At 52.5% G+C, this 18,639-nt stretch overlaps 1 protein-coding gene across 1 annotated transcript in view; it reads left to right on the forward strand.

Moving 5' to 3' along the window:
• PACSIN1 (protein kinase C and casein kinase substrate in neurons 1) overlaps nucleotides 1-14,396 on the forward strand; it is a 61,615-nt gene extending 47,219 nt beyond the window's left edge. The window contains exons 2-10 of the mRNA XM_032650524.1: nucleotides 8,536-8,660; nucleotides 9,577-9,733; nucleotides 10,685-10,920; nucleotides 11,320-11,475; nucleotides 11,580-11,755; nucleotides 12,129-12,249; nucleotides 12,348-12,475; nucleotides 13,456-13,643; nucleotides 14,141-14,396. Coding sequence (XP_032506415.1) covers nucleotides 8,598-8,660; nucleotides 9,577-9,733; nucleotides 10,685-10,920; nucleotides 11,320-11,475; nucleotides 11,580-11,755; nucleotides 12,129-12,249; nucleotides 12,348-12,475; nucleotides 13,456-13,643; nucleotides 14,141-14,250 — 1,335 coding nt within the window. The 5' untranslated portion in view covers nucleotides 8,536-8,597 and the 3' untranslated portion in view covers nucleotides 14,251-14,396. The remainder of the gene's footprint in view (nucleotides 1-8,535; nucleotides 8,661-9,576; nucleotides 9,734-10,684; nucleotides 10,921-11,319; nucleotides 11,476-11,579; nucleotides 11,756-12,128; nucleotides 12,250-12,347; nucleotides 12,476-13,455; nucleotides 13,644-14,140) is intronic.
• Nucleotides 14,397-18,639: the final 4,243 nt, after the last annotated feature.

Below are 18,639 nucleotides of genomic sequence, written 5' to 3' on the forward strand. Positions count from 1 at the left end.
GGCTGCGGTGCAGAAGAAGTGAGCTGTCCCTTGCTCAAGGCTCACAGCTCCTAGTAGTGTTGTTACTGAAAGTGGAGTCCAGCTACTCGCCACTCTAAAGCCAACTAAAAGGCAAGGTTGCTGGAAAGGAAAGTTTGCTTTATTTCAGAGGCCGGCAACCTGTTGGGGGAGGGTGGATTCCTGTCCAAATGCCAACCCCCCGCCCCCAATGACAATCAGTAGGCAAGAACTTTTATAGACAGACGGAAGGGGCTACATGCAGAAACAGCATTCGCTTCTGACAGTCATCTTGAAATTGGTCATGCAGTGGTTTAATCAGCGTCATCTTGGTTGTTTTTTTTTTAATTTTCTATTGGTGTAGAGTTGATTTACAGTGTTGTGCCAGTTTCAGGTGTACAGCAAGGTCATTCAGTTATACATATAGTATATTTGTTCTTTTTCCAATTTTTTACCCATATAGGTTATTACAGAATATTGAGTAGAGTTCCCTGTGCTGTAGGTCCTTGTTGGTTATCTATTTTATATATAATAGTGTGTGTATGTTAATCGTAAACTCCTAATTTATCCTCCCCCCCACCGCCATGTTTCCCCTTTGGTAACCATAAGTTTGTTTTAGAAATCTGTGAGTCTGTTTCTGTTTTATAAATAAGTTCATTTGTATCATTTAAAAAAAATTAGATTCCACATATGAGTGATATCATATGATATTTGTCTTTCTCTGTCTGACTTAACTTCACTTAGTATGATAATCTCTAGGTCCATCCATATTGCTGCAAATGGCATTATTTCGTTCTTTTTTGTGGCTGAGTAATATTCTATTGTATATATGTACCACATTTTCTTTATCCATTCCTCTGTGGATGGACATTTGGGTTGCTTTCACGTCTTGGCTATTGTAGATAGTGCTGCAATGAATATTGGGGTGCATGTGTCTTTTTATATATATACTTATTTTTGGCAGCATTGGGTCTTTGTTGCTGTGCATGGGCTTTCTCTAATTGTGGTGAGCAGGGGCCACTCCTCGTTGCGGTGCGCGGGCTTCTCATTGCAGTGGCCTCTCTTGTTGTGGAGCACGGGCTCCAGGCGCGCAGGCTTCAGTAGTTGTGGCACACGGGCTCAGCAATTGTGGCTCGCGGGCTCCAGAGTGCAGGCTTAGCAGCTGTGGTGCATGGCCTAGTTGCTCTGCAGCATGTGGGATCTTCCCGGACCAGGGCTTGAACCCGTGTCCCCAGCATTGGCAGGCAGACTGTTAACCACTGCGTCACCAGGGAAGCCCACATGTCTTTTTGAAGTATGGTTTTCTTCGGGTATATGCCCAGGAGTGCGATTGCTGGACCATATGGTAGCTCTATTTTTGTTTTTTTAAGGAACCTCCATACTATTTTCCATAGTGACTATACCAATTTACATTCCCACCAATAGTGTAGGAGGGTTCCCTTTTCTCCACACCCTCTCCAGCATTTATTGTTTGTAGACTTTTTGATATGGCCATTCTGACCAGTGTGAGGTGATACCTCACTGTAGTTTTGATTTGCATTTCTCTGATAATTAGTGATATTGAGCATCTTTTCATGTGCTTTTTGGCCATCTCTGTGTCTTCTTTGGAGAAATGTCTATTTGGATCTTCTGTCCAGTTTCTGATTGGCTTGTTTGTTTTTTTGACATAGAGCATCTTGATTATTTTAACTACAGTTAATCTTCAGTTCCAGGGTTGGTTTATTCCCATTTCTTTGAGGCCAGCTCTCAGAATTGAGGCCAGTTCTCAGCTTATGTCATGGCTAGAGCCTGGTCATCATGTAGGTAACTTCTTCCACCTGGTGGGGTTTTAGTATCTATAAGACAGCTCATAGGATATGGCTCAGAGTATTATCTATAGCCCTTGAGGAGGAACTAATGGTCCTTGACTATGCTTAATGACTAATCTATTATTATTTAGTCTTATTGGACTGTTTTCCTTTGTTTCTTCATTTTCTCACTTCTCTGATTAAACTTACTCTGTGGCTAAAGTTTTTCCACACTCAAAAGGCAGGCTGAGGACATGTGGGGCAAGGACCATAGGGTCCTGCTCCATTTCAATACCCCGTTTTTTTTGATACTCCTTAGTATTGAGGAGGGTCAGGTACAAAACAAGAAAGGGAATAAAGTTTTGGATAGAGAGGTTAATTGTAAACTTGGTAGAGGAATTCTGTTTTAGTCCCATTTCTGTTCCAGTTTCCCCCAAATCTTTGAGTGAATGGGGCAACAACTGCTCTCGCTACTTCCTGCTGAAGTGGGGCATAGTCCTGCCTCATTTTGGGAATGGACACAGAGTTGGAAATAATCTCAAGTTGCAAGCTTAGCATCAACATTTTTTTTTAAATTTATTTATTGGCTGCGTTGGGTCTTCGTTGCTGCGCGCGGGCTTTCTCTAGTTGTGACAAGTGGGGGCTACTCTTTGTTGCAGTGTGCGGTCTTCTCATTGTGGTGGCTTCTCGTTGCAGAGCATGGACCCTAGGTACGCAGGCTTCAGTAGTTGTGGCACGCAGGTTCAGTAGTTGTGGCTCGCGGGCTCTAGAGCACAGGCTCAGTAGTTGTCTCGCACGGGCTTAGTTGCTCTGCAGCATGTGGGATCTTCCCGGACCAGGGATCGAATCCATGTCCCCTGCATTGGCAGGTAGATTCTTTTTTTTTTTTTTTTGCAGTACACGGGCATCTCACTGTCGTGGCCTCTCCCGTTGCGGAGCACAGGCTCCGGACGCGCAGGCCCAGCGGCCATGGCTCACGGGCCCAGCCGCTCCGCGGCATGTGGGATCTTCTCGGACCGGGGCACGAACCCGTGTCCCCTGCATCAGCAGGCGGACTCCCAACCACTGCGCCACCAGGGAAGCCCAAGCAGGTAGATTCTTAACCACTGCGCCACTGGGGAAGTCCCCAACATTTTATATTATGAAAACATTAACTCTCTCTTTGATTACTTGTCATAGTACCTGGACAAACATTTGAAAATTAGTAGACATATTACAATGAGGATAACAGTAAAAATGCATCTTTGTATTATTCTCTGAATGTGTTGTTGTTTTTTTTCCCTTAATCGTTAAAGCAGATATACAATGTATGTTTACTAGGCCACAAACAGGCTGTTTTGGTTAGTCTAAAGTTCATATTAAATCATGTGTAAGCCAGAATGACTTCCCCATACCTCAATATGTGAAAATTTCTTCCATCGTTTCCCCCCCACTTTAACTGCAAATGTTTGCATAGAAAGCATTGATAATCAATATATTTTTCCAGCACTGCCAGATGTAGCTCCATTGCCTGCTCTGGGTTCATTCATGTCCCTCAGTGCTAGACCTACTTTTTGGTTATATATTGGCCTAGTTATCCATGATGGGGGAAAACTAATCAGACATAACAAACTAATACAGGGGTATGCTGATGGGGAAACATTTTATATGCTACACATTTTAGCACTAATACCTAATTGTCACACAAGCACTGTACATGTGCTTTTATTTTTTATTCTTTTATTTTTTTTCAAATATATATATTTTTAATGTTGAGCCTTCATTTAATTTATTTATTTTTATTTTTGGCTGTGTTGGGTCTTCGTTTCTGTGCAAGAGCTTTCTCTAGTTGTGGCAAGTGGGGGCCACTCTTCATCGCGGTGCACAGGCCTCTCACTGTCGTGGCCTCTCTTGTTGCGGAGCACAGGCTCCAGACGCGCAGGCTCAGCAGTTGTGGCTCACGGGCCTAATTGCTCCGCGGCATGTGGGATCTTCCCAGACCAGGGCTCGAACCCGTGTCCCCTGCATTAGCAGGCAGATTCTTAACCACTGCGCCACCAGGGAAGCCCCATATTCTTTTATTTTTAAAAAATATTTATTTGGTTGCATTGTGTCTTAGTTGCGGCAGGTGGGCTCCTTAGTTGCGGCTCGAGGGCCCCTTAGTTGTGGCATGAAAACTCTTAGTTGAGGCATGCATGTGGGATCTAGTTCCCAGACCAGGGATCAAACCTGGGCCCCCTGCATTATGAGCATAGAGTCTTAACCTCTGTGTCACCAGGGAAGTCCCTGTACATGTGCTTTTAGTAGTAAACTTAAAGCCAGCAGTGATACACATCATAAGTAATTATACTCTATGATAACTTAACTAGCCAATTTTTTCCATCCTGAGCATTGGGGTCAAAAATATGGTTTTAGGGACTTCCTTGGCAGTCCAGTGGTTAAGACTCTGCACTCCTAATGCAGGGGACACAGGTTCAATCCCTGGTCAGGGAACTAAGATCCTGCATGCTGCACGGCACAGCCAAATACATATATACGTATATGGTTTGAAGCAAAACAATAGCTTTTCATTAGAATTCTTTAAATTTCTTACCCAGTTCAGCAGTATGATCTGAAAGTTATCAAATGTTGTCCATATAATTTAACTTACGAAATCCTAGTTGCTTTAATATTTCTTCTGAGATGCCTAGGGGCCTTTTGGAATACTCAAAGTTGGCTAGAGAAAGAAACTTATGGGCTTCCCTGGTGGCACAGTGGTTAAGAATCCGCCTGCCAATGCAGGGGACACAGGTTCGAGCCCTGGTCCGGGAAGATCCCACATGCTGTGGAGCAACTAAGCCCGTGCACCACGACTACTGAGCCTGTGCTCTAGAGCCTGTGTGCCACAACTACTGAAGCCGGCGCGCCTAGAGCCCGTGCTCTACAACAAGAGAAGCCACCGCAATGAGAAGCCTGCAAACTGCAACGAAGAGTAGCCCCTGCTACTAGAGAAAGCCCATGCGCTGCAATGAAGACCCAATGCAGCCAAAAAATAAATTAATTAATTAATTTAAAAAATATTGGTGTTATTTTAAAAAAAAAGAAAGAAACTTATAATCTGTTATTAAAAGCAGCTCAGTATTCCAGGAAAATTTGTTCTCTTAACAGGGAGAAAGAAACCAAATTCCAGTCTTTACCAGCTTACTATAGATATTTACCTAATTAAATCCAATCTAATCTTAATCACTCCTGACAGTGTACAAAATTCTTTTCTCAAGGTTCCCTTTTTTTGCAAACCTTTTATCACTTTTGTATCCATATGATTTCCCCATCCAGAAATAACCAGCTCTAGGACAAGATTATTACCATCATCTTTCCTCAACAAAAATATCTCCATTCTTTATACCTTCTCTGCCGACCATGCATATCCTACTTGCTTTACACACTGAAATGCTTCCCTTATCATTTTGAGTAGCTTTAATTACATATTTCAGTTTTTAACACTTAAAAGCCTTAACAAAACCAAGAAATAAGTAATTGAACTGTTATACCAGCATTTACTGACTGGCAAACTTAAGAACATATTCTGGGACTTCCCTGGTGGCACAGTGGTTGAGAATCCACCTGCCAATGCAGGGGACACGGGTTCAATCCCTGGTCCAGGAAGCTCCCACATGCCGTGGAGCAGCTAAGCCCATGTGCCATAACTACTGAGCCTGCGCTCTGGAGCATGCGAGCCACAACTACTGAGCCCGCCCGCCACAACTACTGAAGCCTGTGCAACTAGATCCCATGCTCCACAACAAAAGAAGCCACCACAATGAGAAGCCCGTCCACTGCAACGAAGAGTAGCCCCCACTCGCCGCAACTACAGAAAGCCTGCACGCAGCAATGAAGACCCAACGCAGCCAAAAATAAAATAATTAATTTTTAAAAGAACATATTCCATAACCTCTAAAAACTCACATTTTTTTCGCATAGCATAGTTTCTCTTTATTGTGGTACAAGATGCATGTTTAATAAACCCAAACATCTTTTGAAGTTCTACTAATTAACCCAAGGCTGAAGTCTCAGGCAAAGTGGGCTGTGTTTGTATTCCAAGGACATGATAAGAGTTAACTTCAAGTTTTCTCCTAGGCATATTTTTGTTCTCTGAGGGTCAGAATTCTGAAAAGAGTATTTTATCAAGCTAGCTTTCTCAAACTGCAGATGCAGAAAGAACCAGAAGAATTTCAAAACTCTTGGAATTTCAAAAGAGTTTCATCTTAACCAATTTTCTCCAGAGTCTAAAGAATACTGTTGTCTTATATTGGTAACAAAAAGTATCTTTGGGACTTCCCTGGTGGTCCAGTTCTTGAGACTCTGTGCTTCCACTGCAGGGGACACAGGTTCAATCCCTGTTCAGGGAACTAGAATCCTGTATGTCAAGCAGTGTGGCCAAAAAAAAATTGTCTTTTTTCTTTAGCCATAATCTCATAGCTAAAATTTTTCCAGTCACACAAATGGAATATATATACACTCACACACCAGAAGACAGAACTGTCACAAATCCTCCAAGAGGATGACTGGTACAGAGTCCCAAACAAATATTTCCCCAACACAAATGGTCCTCAGTGTCAGACACATGTCAGAACCAATTGGCAAAATGCCCAGATAGCACTTTGTGCTCAAAATAGAAGTTTGCCTGGGTACACACCAGTGGACTTACTCTGTCTTGGAGCTTGTCAGCTCGTCTAGATGCATGTTTCCGTTCCACCAAGGAAAAACGTACATTGGCAGCCAGTGCTGAGCAGGGGAGAAACAGGGAGGATTCCTGAAACAAATGGTTTTGGGTAGGAACGCCCCCACAAATCCCTCTCTCAGGACCAGCTAGCCACAAGCAGCGGGCTCCTCGCAGCCATCCCAGCACACGGTCATGGTGGGCGGGTCTGCTCGGGAAAACCCCGGGGAGCCAGATGCTGTGAGAGTGCGGCAGCCCTACGTCGGGTGCCAAAAACTGTTACCGAAATTGGGGATCTGGCTGCTCGCTGCTGTAAAGCCAATTAAGAGGCAAGTTTGGTGGAAAGGAAAGTTTGCTTTATTTTGGAGGCCAGCAACCTGGGGGGAGGGCGGATTCCTGTCCAAAGGCCAATTCTCCCCCACTGACAATCAGTGGGCAAGAGCTTCTATAGGTGAAGGGAAGGGGCTACTTGCAGAAACAGCACAGTCAGCTGTGACAGTCATCTTGAAATTGGTCATCGGTGGCCTGACCAGTGTCATCTTGATTACGTACGGTTAGTCTTCGGTTCCAGGGTCGGTTTGTTCCCGTTTCTTTGAGGCCAGCTCTTGGAATTGTGGCAGCTTACGTCATGGCTACAGCCTGGTCATCATGTAGTTAACTTCTTCCACCTGGTGGGGGTTTTAGTATCTGTAAGACAGCTCACAGGATATGGCTCAGAATATTATCTATAGCCCTTGAAGAAGAACTAAAGGTCCTTGACTATGCTTAATGACTAAACTATTACTATTTTCTCTTGTTGGACTTGTTTAGACTCAGATTTTTAGTCTTGTTTCTGCATTTTCTCACTTATCTGATTAAACTTTACTGTTTGGCTAAAGTTTTTCCACAGACAAAAGGCAGGCTGAGGACATGGGCAGCAAGGATCATAGGGTCCTGCTCCATTTCAGAGTCAGGCCCAGCCTGGACTCGCTGCCCCTTTGAAGACCAGACCCCTAGCTCTCTGAGTCCTGTCTCCTAACTACTGAGCCATTCTTGTCCAGGGTGGCAATGAGGACTGGGGGATGGGAGTAGGGCAGTGCCTGCCCTGGCCCGGGGGCAGCACATGGCCTAGATTGAAGAGCCGTGATGCCTGCTGACAGATCCATGGCACACACAGCCACCCTGATGTTCACGCAGATTGCGGTGCTCTGACCTGTGGGCCAGGAAGCCACATGTCTGGGACTCAGGAGATACGTAAGCGGCTAATGGAGGCTTTGAGGCTGGGCACCAGGGCAGCCGGAAGGGCATTTACAGGAGCCCAGTAGCTCAGAGAACTGAGGAGGCGCTGAGCCTGGGTGGGAGGTAGGAGGGGCCCTGCTGCCAGCTTTCCAAGGGGCTTGGGTCCAGGCTTCAGGTGGTGGTGGGGGGGTTCAGGGAGGTTCTAGGGGCTGAGACCAGGGGTTCTGCGTCAATTGGGGATTGGGGGGTAGCTGAGGTGGGTCTTTTGCACAAGGTGCAAGGATTCAGCTATGTCAGGGTGGGCAGTACCGAGGTGGGCAGATTGAGAAGCCTTCTACGGTTCATCATTGAGCCCCAGGGTGCCAGGTCCTGGGGAGGGAGTGCAGGACACGCACAGAGATAAGTCTGATTGCTGGCTTTGAGGAGTTGTGTGTGTCTGTGAAGCAAACTGCGGATTTATATAAAGCAAATATGTAATTACGTGGCCCTAGGTTTTAGCTCTAAGAGTCCAGGAGCACAAAAACAGTTGCAAGGCACCATGGTTCTGGTGGTTGCAGCAGGCTTCTGAGAAGAGGTGCTCACGCTTGAGATGGATGACGGACTTAGGGGAGAGGGGAGGGACAGGATGTGGAGTGAAGGGCTTATGGTGGAGAGACCGAGTGGTGGGCACGAGGGGTGCTATAGGGTGGCTCTTGGGGTTACCCTAGGGATGGGGAGCCAGTCTCTGGGCAGGAAGCCCCCATCCAATGCGAGCTCATGCCTGTAGAGCCCCCACAGCAAGTTGGGGCCCCAGGCCTGGAATGGGGCATGCGGGGAGCTGCCCTCATCTCCAGGATCTCTCTCCTGCCCTCCCAGCACATGAGCAGCCAGCCTGCTGACCGCCACTCCACACCTGTCCACCCCGCAACGGCCACACCATGTCCGGCTCCTACGATGAGGCCTCGCTCGCTCCAGAGGAGACCACCGACAGCTTCTGGGAGGTGAGGCTTAGATGCTCCCCAGGTCCTGGGGACCAGGCAGCCTGGCTGCGTGGAGGTCCAGGCTCCCACCCACCCGTGACCTCAGATCTTGCTCCCCAGCCCCACGGACCCCTCCAAAGCCCTCCGTGTCCAGCGGGCAGTTGTTGCCACCAAGTGGTTCCTACAGACCATTGAGCCCAGAGCCCCTCTGCCTCACAGCTGCCCCTGGAGAGATCCTGTGGAATTTATGATGTGGAACAGGGCCCTCCTGACCCTCTGCTCTGGGGGCCGCGGCTCAGACTCCTTGTGCTTCACGCAGGCAGGTGCAGCACTTTACAGCTTGCGTGGCCTTTCACAGCCGTGCCCCGCCTCCTACCCTATGCAGTGGGCAGGGGGCGGAGCACTGGTCACAGAAGTGGTACAAGTTCAGGGAGCCCCGCAGCGACAAAGAGGTGGAGTCAGCATTGCAGGAGCCTTCCAAAATATTGGAGACCCAGAAAGAAATTTTCCATCGGCTTCCAAAACCCAAAGTAAAAACTGCCAAACCTAAATTAATAAGTGTTTAATGAGATGTCTACAAAACATAATATTGTGTCAGGAAGCTGCAGATCAGCTCAACGCTTATATGACTCTATATAAATATAATAGATTTAGCACGGCAAGTACAAAATGAATAATTCATCTAAGTCCAAATTATAAATATCCTTCTGCACTTGGTGGCAGTGAGGAAATTCTGTTTAAAGTGGGATGAGGCAGTGTATAGACGGTGGGGTGTGAGGGGGGGTGTCCAAGTCTCCATCAGTTTGAGGGTCCAGAGCCCCCAGGGTGTGAGCGCCGGGTGGCCCGGCGGGCGCCCCCTGCAGGACAGGGTGGCCAGGGCGGCCGGGCGGGCGAGGCGGGGAGCCCGCGGGAGTCGTGCTCGCTGCTCGGCCGCCAGGTGGGGAACTACAAGCGGACGGTGAAGCGCATCGATGACGGGCACCGGCTGTGCAACGACCTGATGAACTGCGTGCAGGAGCGCGCCAAGATCGAGAAGGCGTATGCGCAGCAGCTCACCGACTGGGCCAAGCGCTGGCGCCAGCTCATCGAGAAAGGTGCCCCTCCCCCTCCTGCCCCATGCCCAGCCCTCGCGCACACCCCAGGCGCTAACCGGCCCCCCACTGTCTGGGTCCCGGGAGCGCCCTGCCTCTGCACACTTCCCCTCCCAAACCACGCAGGCCTCCCTGTCCCCGGTCAACTCTACTTTCTGCAATTTTAGGTTGGATTAAAAACAAATAACTTTTTATTTTGAAATAATTTAAGCTTAGAGAACAGTTGCTAGAATAGTACAGAGAATTACATACCTTTCACCTAGACTCACCAGCTCACATTTTAGCACGTTTGTTTTCTCACTCCCTCTCTATTTATAGGCATAGCTCTTCTGAACCATTCAAGTTAGAGACATGCCCCTTCACCCTAAATTCTTCATGTATCACCGAAGAATAAGAACATTTGTTTACATAACCATAGTTCAGCTATCAAATTCAGGGCGTTTAATGTGGCCCATATGCAAATTTTATTATAGCAATTGTTCTTGCTGGTCCAGATCCTGTGGGATGTCTGGTCCCGGTGGCTTCCTGTTATCTGTCACCAGTTGGTTCTTCAGTTTTACCTTCAGTCAACATTCCTGGAGCACCGACTGTGTGGCTGGTGCTATGCTGGCTTGTGAGAGCTCATGGGGGTCCAGGCTGCCGCCCATGGGGCTGACAAGTTGATGGGGGAGACAGGGAGTAGGCCCAGAGATGGACGCTGTAAGAAGAATTCATGAGGGCTGGAGGCCGAGGTGTGTGAGGATAGAGTACTCAGAAAAGGCTTCCCGAAGGAGGTGGCTGTTCTTGGGCCCTGGAAGATGGGCCCTGGAAGATGGATAAAACTGTAGGGAGAGCAGAGGAGGGCATTTCTGCTGCCATGGGAAGTATGGGGAAAGCCTTAGAGAAAGGAGGCGTGAGGCGAGCCTCTGGGCCAGGGGTAATGAGGACCCCGTGACCACATGGCCATTTCCTCAGGCCCACAGTATGGCAGCCTGGAACGGGCCTGGGGTGCCATGATGACGGAGGCGGACAAGGTGAGCGAACTGCACCAGGAGGTGAAGAACAGCCTGCTGAACGAGGACCTGGAGAAGGTCAAGAACTGGCAGAAGGATGCCTATCACAAGCAGATCATGGGCGGCTTCAAGGAGACCAAGGAGGCTGAAGACGGCTTCCGCAAGGCCCAGAAGCCCTGGGCCAAGAAGATGAAGGAGGTGCCTGGTGGGCGGCTGCCACGGAAGGGGCGAGGCTGGGCAGCTGGGCTCAGAGGGGCAGACTGATCAGAGGGAGGGTCTCTACAGATGTGGCAGGCAGTGCACTGCCCGCTGGTATTGGGCCCACAGGAGAGCAGCACTGCCTGCCAGAGAGAAACACCCACAGATGGGGCAGGCACTGCAGTGCCCGAGGGGAGGGTGTCCATAGGGGCAGGCGGTGCAGGGAAATGCACAGATGGGTGGGCACTGCTCCTGAATACCTGGAGCTGGGGCCTGCATCCCTTCCGCCTTTTAAGAATGTGTGCTCACAGCTCCCGGTGGAGTGGGCAGGTGGGAGGGGTTGAAAGTGAACACGTTTGCTTCTGCTTACACCCTGCCCCCTCTCCCCCCTCCCCACAGCTAGAGGCAGCCAAGAAGGCCTACCATCTGGCCTGCAAAGAGGAGAAGCTGGCCATGACCCGGGAGATGAATAGCAAGACGGAGCAGTCGGTGACACCTGAGCAGCAGAAGAAGCTGCAGGACAAAGTGGACAAGTGCAAGCAGGATGTGCAGAAGGTGCTGGTCGGGCTGGGGTCTCAGGGCCCCTTGGAGTGGGTGGCAGCTGGGAGCTGCAGGCCTGGCTCTCACCACCACCCCCCACTTTGCCCTGGTTCCTATAGACACAGGAGAAGTATGAGAAGGTGCTGGATGACGTGGGCAAGACCACACCCCAGTACATGGAGGGCATGGAGCAGGTGTTTGAACAGTGCCAGCAATTTGAGGAAAGGAGGCTGGTCTTCCTCAAGGAGGTGCTGCTAGACATCAAACGTCACCTCAACCTAGCTGAGAATAGCAGGTAGCTGGGCGTGGCGGCACGGTGGGCACAGGCAGAGGCAGCAGCGCATCCTGGGCCCTATGTTATAGTGACAGGAAGGGGAGGGCGGAGCTGCAGGGGCCAGTAGCTGCCTGGGTGTAAGCTGACGCACACCAGATACTCAAGAAACATGCTTGGATGGATGGGTGAGTGGCTAAGGTGGGGATGGAGAAAGGTGCCCACTGGGCATACCTGGAGCTGCCCACTCAGAGATTGCTCCTTGGGAAGCAGCCTGATTCCCAGCTGGGGGGCACGCCAGCACCCTGGTCTCCTGAACAGGCTCTGGCCCTCACTGAGGCTGAGATGGGGCCATGGTGCATCTTGCCCTGCACCTCTCCATCTCCCCCGTGCACAGCTACGTTCAAGTGTACCGGGAGCTGGAGCAGGCCATCCGGGGGGCCGACGCCCAGGACGACCTCAGATGGTTCCGCAGCACCAGCGGCCCTGGCATGCCCATGAATTGGCCCCAGTTTGAGGTGAGGATGTGTGGGGATGGGGAAGGGGAATCTGAAACAGCTGGAAGGAGCCTCGGGGGGCAGCCCCCCAGCCTGACTGCTCCCCTGACACCCCCCAGGAGTGGAACCCAGACCTCCCGCACACCACCACCAAGAAGGAGAAACAGCCCAAGAAGGCAGAGGGGGTAGTGCTGACCAATGCTGCTGGGATGGTGGAGTCCACATCCCAGGCTGGGGACCGTGGCAGGTAAGTGCCTCCTACGGAGCTTCCTGGGGGCCAGGGGGGTCCACATCCTGGGACAGCTGAGTTTTACCTCAGGAGACAAGAAATGGTCTAAATCATGGCAAGCTTGGGCTCCTCTCAAAGGTAGTGATAGATAACCCCATGAGAGCACCTACTGTGTGCCAGGTACTGTTCTAAGCATTTTCCATAAATTAGCTCCTTGATGTCTCTCAGCACTCTGAGGAGTGTGTAAATATTCCCATTTTACAGATGGAGAAATCAACACCCAGAGAGGTTAAGTGACTTGCCCAAGGTCACACAGCTGGTTAGTAAGCCTCAGAGCCAAGATATGATGCCCAAGAGGTCTGGCTGCAGAATCCTCACTCATATATTTGCCTTGGCCTTCTTTCTTTCTTTTCTTGTGTTGTTTTTTTTTCTTCCAGTTTTATTGAGATATAATTGATACATAGCACTGTATAAGGTTACGGTGTACAGCATAATGGTCTGACTCACATCTGTCATGAAATGATTATCACAATAAGTTTAGTGAGCATCCATCATCTCATATAGATACAAAGTTCAAGAATTCGAAAAGAATTGTTTTCCTGGTGGTGAGAACTCTTAGGATTTACTGTTGTAACTTTCATAGATAACATACAGCAGTGTGAATTATCTTTATCATGTTGTACATTACATCCCTAGTACTAGTAATCCTCACTCTTAGCCACTGGGTTGTAATACCCCTTTCAGATGAGGGGTCAGATGTTCTCTGGGGTCTCCTTCAGCACCACCTCACTCAAGGGCTGAGTAATGCTAATAGTCCTGCCTCCCATCTGGTTAAAGAGCTGTCAGTGAGGGTCACTGGCTCCGGACCCCGTCTTACAAGGCCCGTCCTTGCTCCAGCCTTGGTGGACTTTAGGGTCAGGGCTCTGGTTGGGAGGAGGGGGCAGCCCTAAGGACAGGGTGAGAGGCCACTCATGCTGGGTCCTCTCTCTGCCTCTCAGTGTTAGCAGCTACGACAGGGGCCAGACTTACGCCACTGAGTGGTCGGACGACGAGAGCGGGAATCCATTTGGGGGAAATGAAGCCAACGGGGGCTCCAACCCCTTCGATGAAGACGCCAAGGGAGTGCGTGTGCGGGCGCTCTACGACTACGACGGCCAGGAGCAGGACGAGCTCAGCTTCAAGGCTGGTAAGGGGGCGGGGCCGGTCGAACCTGGGGTGGGGCCTGGCGCATGGGCGCGGCCAAGACCTGGAGGGCGACCTGTGCCTCGGGGGCAAGACTTCAATTGGAGAGCAAGGGCAGGGCCTGAGAGTGGCAACTGGGTGCCAGGGGCAGAATCTGGACCCGAGAATAGGGTGGGGGTAGGGCCAGAACAAGTATTGGGGGCGGAGCCTGAGGGCAGGGCTGCCAGGAGGACGGACAGGACTAGGGCAGTGAAGCTGGAGGCGGGGCCTGGGTTTCTGGGGTGGAGCCGAGATTAGGTGGTTGGCTGGGCCGCCCGTGGGTGTTGAGGTGTGGGTGGGGCTGATCTCGTGGTGGTGGTGGGGGGGGGCTGGCAACCGGGCAGTAATGGGAGGGGCACTGGGGTCAGCCCAGTGTAATCAGAGGGCTTACCCAGCAGGTGGGGGTGGGGGTCAGTCCTCTCTGAGTTCCTGTCAACCAGCTCCTCTGTGTCCCCTCCCTAGGAGATGAGCTCACCAAGCTTGGCGAGGAGGACGAGCAGGGCTGGTGCCGCGGGCGGCTGGACAGCGGGCAGCTGGGCCTCTATCCCGCCAACTACGTGGAGGCCATCTAGCTACCCTGCTCCCCTCCACATCACTCCCACTATTCACCCACCGCCTCCCCTCCCTGCCCACTCTTGTCCTCCTCCCCTCGCCATAGAGTTCCAGACATATTTTCCAATCAAGCTTTTATTTTTTTAAAAGTCAAAACAGAACAAAACAAAAAAATACTAAGAGACAGAGCATTTGCCTGGAGGCCAGGGTGGTGGGACTTGGGGTGATGGCCCCAGGGTAGGTGAGGGTCTTAGGACTTAGCCCAACAGCGACATCACAACATCCTCTCTTCAGATCCCACCAGAGAGTCTCCTGAGCCCAGAGGGGTGTCTCCTGGACCCTTTCATCCTGCCTCAGTCCCCCCAGCCTTCCCCTCCCCACCCCAGGCTGCCGGCACCTGCCTCCATTTTCTGGGCCTGGTTTTATGACCTCTGCCTCCAGCCCCACCCTGCTCCCCTCCCACCACCTCCCTATTGTGAAAGACCTCCCCTGCAGACCCCCAAGAAGGGGGCCTCCTCTTTAGTCTTCCACTCTGCCTGGGGAGTACCCTTCTCCTAGCCTTGCGCCTCAGGACTGGTGGGGCTGGAGGAGGGATAGTCACCCTCTTCTCCCATAGAGCTTTCCAGGGGTCCCTAGACTCCCCAGGACATGAAGAGGGGTGAGTTGGAGTTGGTGACAGTGTGACTGGGGTGTAGGAGGGTGAGTGAACGGGGAGCAGGGTCAGCGGAAGGACCGGGACCCTGCTGGGGCCCTTCTTTGCAGCTGTCAGTACTTCCGGCACAGGCTCTTCCTCAGACCCCCGCCCCTGCTCTTGTAAGGCCTTAGGCCGTGGGGAGGGGCCCCAAAGCCCAGCGCAAAGCCAACAACAGTAGCAGCCTCCTGGGGAGGAGGGCCTCTTGCCCCCCCTGCCTCCCTCCCTCCCTCCCTCCATGTCCCTCTAAAACTGTAGAACCACTGGGCTAAGCTGGCCTCCCATGCCTCTCTCCCCTGCTCTGGCCTGCCTGGGGAGGCACTGGGGACCCGGTGCCTGTGGCCAATGGGAGAGGCATGGGTTTGCAGGAGGGAGGAGCCCCGGCCTCAGGAGCAGGACAGTCGCCAGGTCTTTCTTCCTTGTCCCCTCTCGCCCAACCCCAGCCCCTGGCAGCCCCTCCTGCTGGCAGCCCCTCCATCTCTCCAAGCCTGGTTCTCAGTTAAAGAACTTTTGTGGGTGGGAGGAGGCAAAGGGCCTCCTGCAAGAGCAGGAGTGTTTCCTGTGGTTGGTGAAAGGAAGTGGTGCTGGATTACCAGGTATTCGTACCAGGTACCAACCAGCCTTGCCCATAGGAGTGGGGCGAGGGTGCTTGAGAAGCCGACCAGGGCAGGACAAGACCCAATGAGGTAGGGGAATGATGGGAAGAGGCGTCTCGGGAACCTCCGGGGTGAGGCCTTGAGGCTTCCTGCAGCACCAGGTGAGGTTACTGCTCACAGCTGACGCCACTTCTGAGCTTCGGGCCTGCAGACACCCTACCCGCTCAGCTCCAGCAGCCCCTGGACCCCGGGCCTCCAGGTAAAGACAGTGTGATACCCCAGCCCCTCCATCAGCCTCCGTCCTCTTTTGCTCCGTGCTTCTCCCAGCAGCCCACTCAGGAGGTCGCAGACCCCAGCCTCAGGGCCCTGAGCCTGGTCATGTGAGGACCTGGGCAGAGTCACAGGGGCCTGAGCTGGTGCAGGCCTCCTTTGGGGCCAGGGGAGTTGGGGGTTTGGGGACAATGGCACCCCCAGGGTCGGGCAGACTCCCCTCTCAGCACCCCTGTTCTTGTTATTGTCTGCCTTCTGGGCCTCTGCTGCAGCCTGGGATGTGCCCTAGGCCCCTCAGAGCCTGAACTAAGATTTCGGAAGCCTCAGGCCTTCGGACTCCAGAACAAAAGCCTCTTCAGCCTCTCCGCAAGGGCAGGAGTTGGGCTTGGAGGCCTCTGCCCCTTGGAAGGCAGGAAGCGAGCACATCTGCACCTTGGGTCTGGGCTCCCCCTCTCTGTGCCCGCGGCTTCCTGGTACCTGGGGAGGGGCTGTGGCCCTGGCTGGACCCCAGGCCTGTCCCCCTCAGCACTCTAGCAGCCCACTCCGGGGCAGGGACTCGAAACCCATTCCTTCTGAGCAACCACCTCCACGGCCCTGTTGGGGACACCACTCCCTCTCAGTCCCCAGGCTCCTCAGGACCCCAGGGCAGGAGGGTCTCCCACCCGGAAGTCCCCCTGAGCCCCACCTGTCAGTGCTGGTGTCAGTCACTCAACGCCCACCGCCTCCCGCAGCCCCTGTCCGCCCCCTGGATGCTGCGCAGGGCGCTCTGCGGGGCTCGGTGTGTACCGTGTTTTGTCCCCAGTTAAGCGCCCTTTCTGCGGCCTGGCTCTGCGAGGAGCCGGGGCTGCCCCGCCGCCTGCCACCCTAGGCTTCCTGACTCCATTAGTCCAACACCTGTGAAACTCCGTGGTCTCAGCAATGCACCCGTTTTGTACATGATTGTGTAATTTAAAGGTATATAAATACAAATATATATATATATAAGTTGTGACTGTATGACTGTGGATAAAATCCAGAACTGTGTCAACCTGGCTGGACGTTGTCATCCTGAGTCTTGTGTGTCTTGCGAGCGCTCTGAGAGTTGCCTGCGGTTGGACGTCTGTTGGGGAGCACGCTGGGTACTGTCCTGGCGACCGCCACGGGCTGGGGGCCTGAGGGCTGGTCCCTTCACCTTCCAGGGACCTGGGTCCTGTCTGTACAGGGAAGGTCACACCTGATGCTCTCTAAGGCTCCAAGGCTGTGCCCTTTAGAATCCGGGTGCCTGGTCATGAGCACTGACCAGGAGACCTGGGGCACCTGGGGTCCCAAACTCATGGTTTAAGGATGAATTTGACCCCTAAATAGGTTTCCATTTTTAAAGCAAAATTCTAAAAGTGGCTGCTGAGGCCTGTGGCTTCTGGTGTTCACAGTCCCGGCTCCCCGTGGTGTGACATCAGGCCATGCCACACTTTCCTGTGTCCTGCCTGACCTCTGACAGCACTTCTGTGTGGGGCCCCTTGTGGAGCAGGACAGGGGCTCTGGGCTCCTAACTCTGTTATAACCGGGGCTCAGCCCCCAGCCCAGCTTCAGCTCCAGTCCTAGCCCCTGCTCCAGCTTCCCCACTCCGGCCAGATCCCCTCTGGGGCAGGGCAGGAGTCCCTGTCCCAGTCCTGCCATCAGGTCACTGTGTCCCCACCCTGGGTCTCAGCCTCCCCCGTCTGGTTAGATGTCTCTCTAAGGCCCTTCTGGCCTTGACAGCCTGACAGGGTCCTGACACAAACCCTCGTTCAAGGTAAATATACTATAGTCCCCTCACCCCTACTGTTTTCCCCCAGCCTTGGGGCATGCTCAGGGCAGGGAGAAAAGGTCCATTTGGGGATTGGATCTGTTCTCTCCCCCGTATTCTTCATCCCCCAGATCCACCTCCAGGGCCAAACCCCTGGTTTTAGCCAGAGGACTCTTCAAGTAAAGATAAAAGTTTGCCTTATTTGGACAGGCTGTTCCATGCAGTTATGGGGAGCCCTGGAGGCAGGCTCCCCTGCAGAAGGTCAGGGAGTACCTAGGCTAGATGGAGTTCTGACAGGCAGGTGTGTGAAGGAGAAAAAGGATTCCGGAGTTTGCTGCCAGCACGCGAGGTGTCACTGGATGCGTGTGTGCCTCTGTGCCTCATGCAGATCCACACAGCAGGGAGCTGCCCCACCCAAGCCCCCCCCGCAGCTCCGCGTTCTAGAGCGCCTCCAGCTCCCCACTCCTCACCCCTAATCCTCCTCCCTCCCTCCCAGCCCCAGCCTGAGATCCGAGGCCTCTCCAGGCCCAGGCCTAGCTGGGGACCTGCAAGCAGGTGGCTCCAGGGACTTGGGCCTGCTGGAGACAAAACCAGTTCAGCAGAGCCGAGCTGGGTTCTGGCCAGGGCCCAGTCTGCCCCCTCCCCGGGGGTGGGCAGACAGCAGGGGCCCAGCGAGGCACTGGCCTGGGGCAGGGCCTCCTCCTCCTCCCAGTGCAATCCCAGCTGACAGATGCCAAGGTGCTGTTTGCTCACTGCCAGGAGTAAACTTTCTTCTGGAGACAATAAAATTGCTGAGGGCAGAAGGTGCAGTACAGGGCAGCATTTAACCCTCAGTGGTCTGGGTGGCGCTGGGCTGTCTCCTGGAAGCCTGTCATCAGAAGCTAAGCGTTACAGAGGCTAAGGGCGCTGACAGAGCAGGAGGCATGGAGGAACAGGGAGAGAGAGCCCTGTCCTTGTGGGTTCAGTTCTTGGTTCTGCCGCTGATTGGCTGTGTGACTGTGAGCGAGCACTTAACTGCTCTGAGCCTCAGTTTCCTCAGCTGCAAAGTAGCGTGTGTGGGGGGGTGACCCTTACCTCACAGTTTTGT

The sequence above is a fragment of the Phocoena sinus genome, chromosome 11, assembly GCF_008692025.1.
Source record: "Phocoena sinus isolate mPhoSin1 chromosome 11, mPhoSin1.pri, whole genome shotgun sequence".
Classification (NCBI taxonomy): domain Eukaryota; kingdom Metazoa; phylum Chordata; class Mammalia; order Artiodactyla; family Phocoenidae; genus Phocoena; species Phocoena sinus.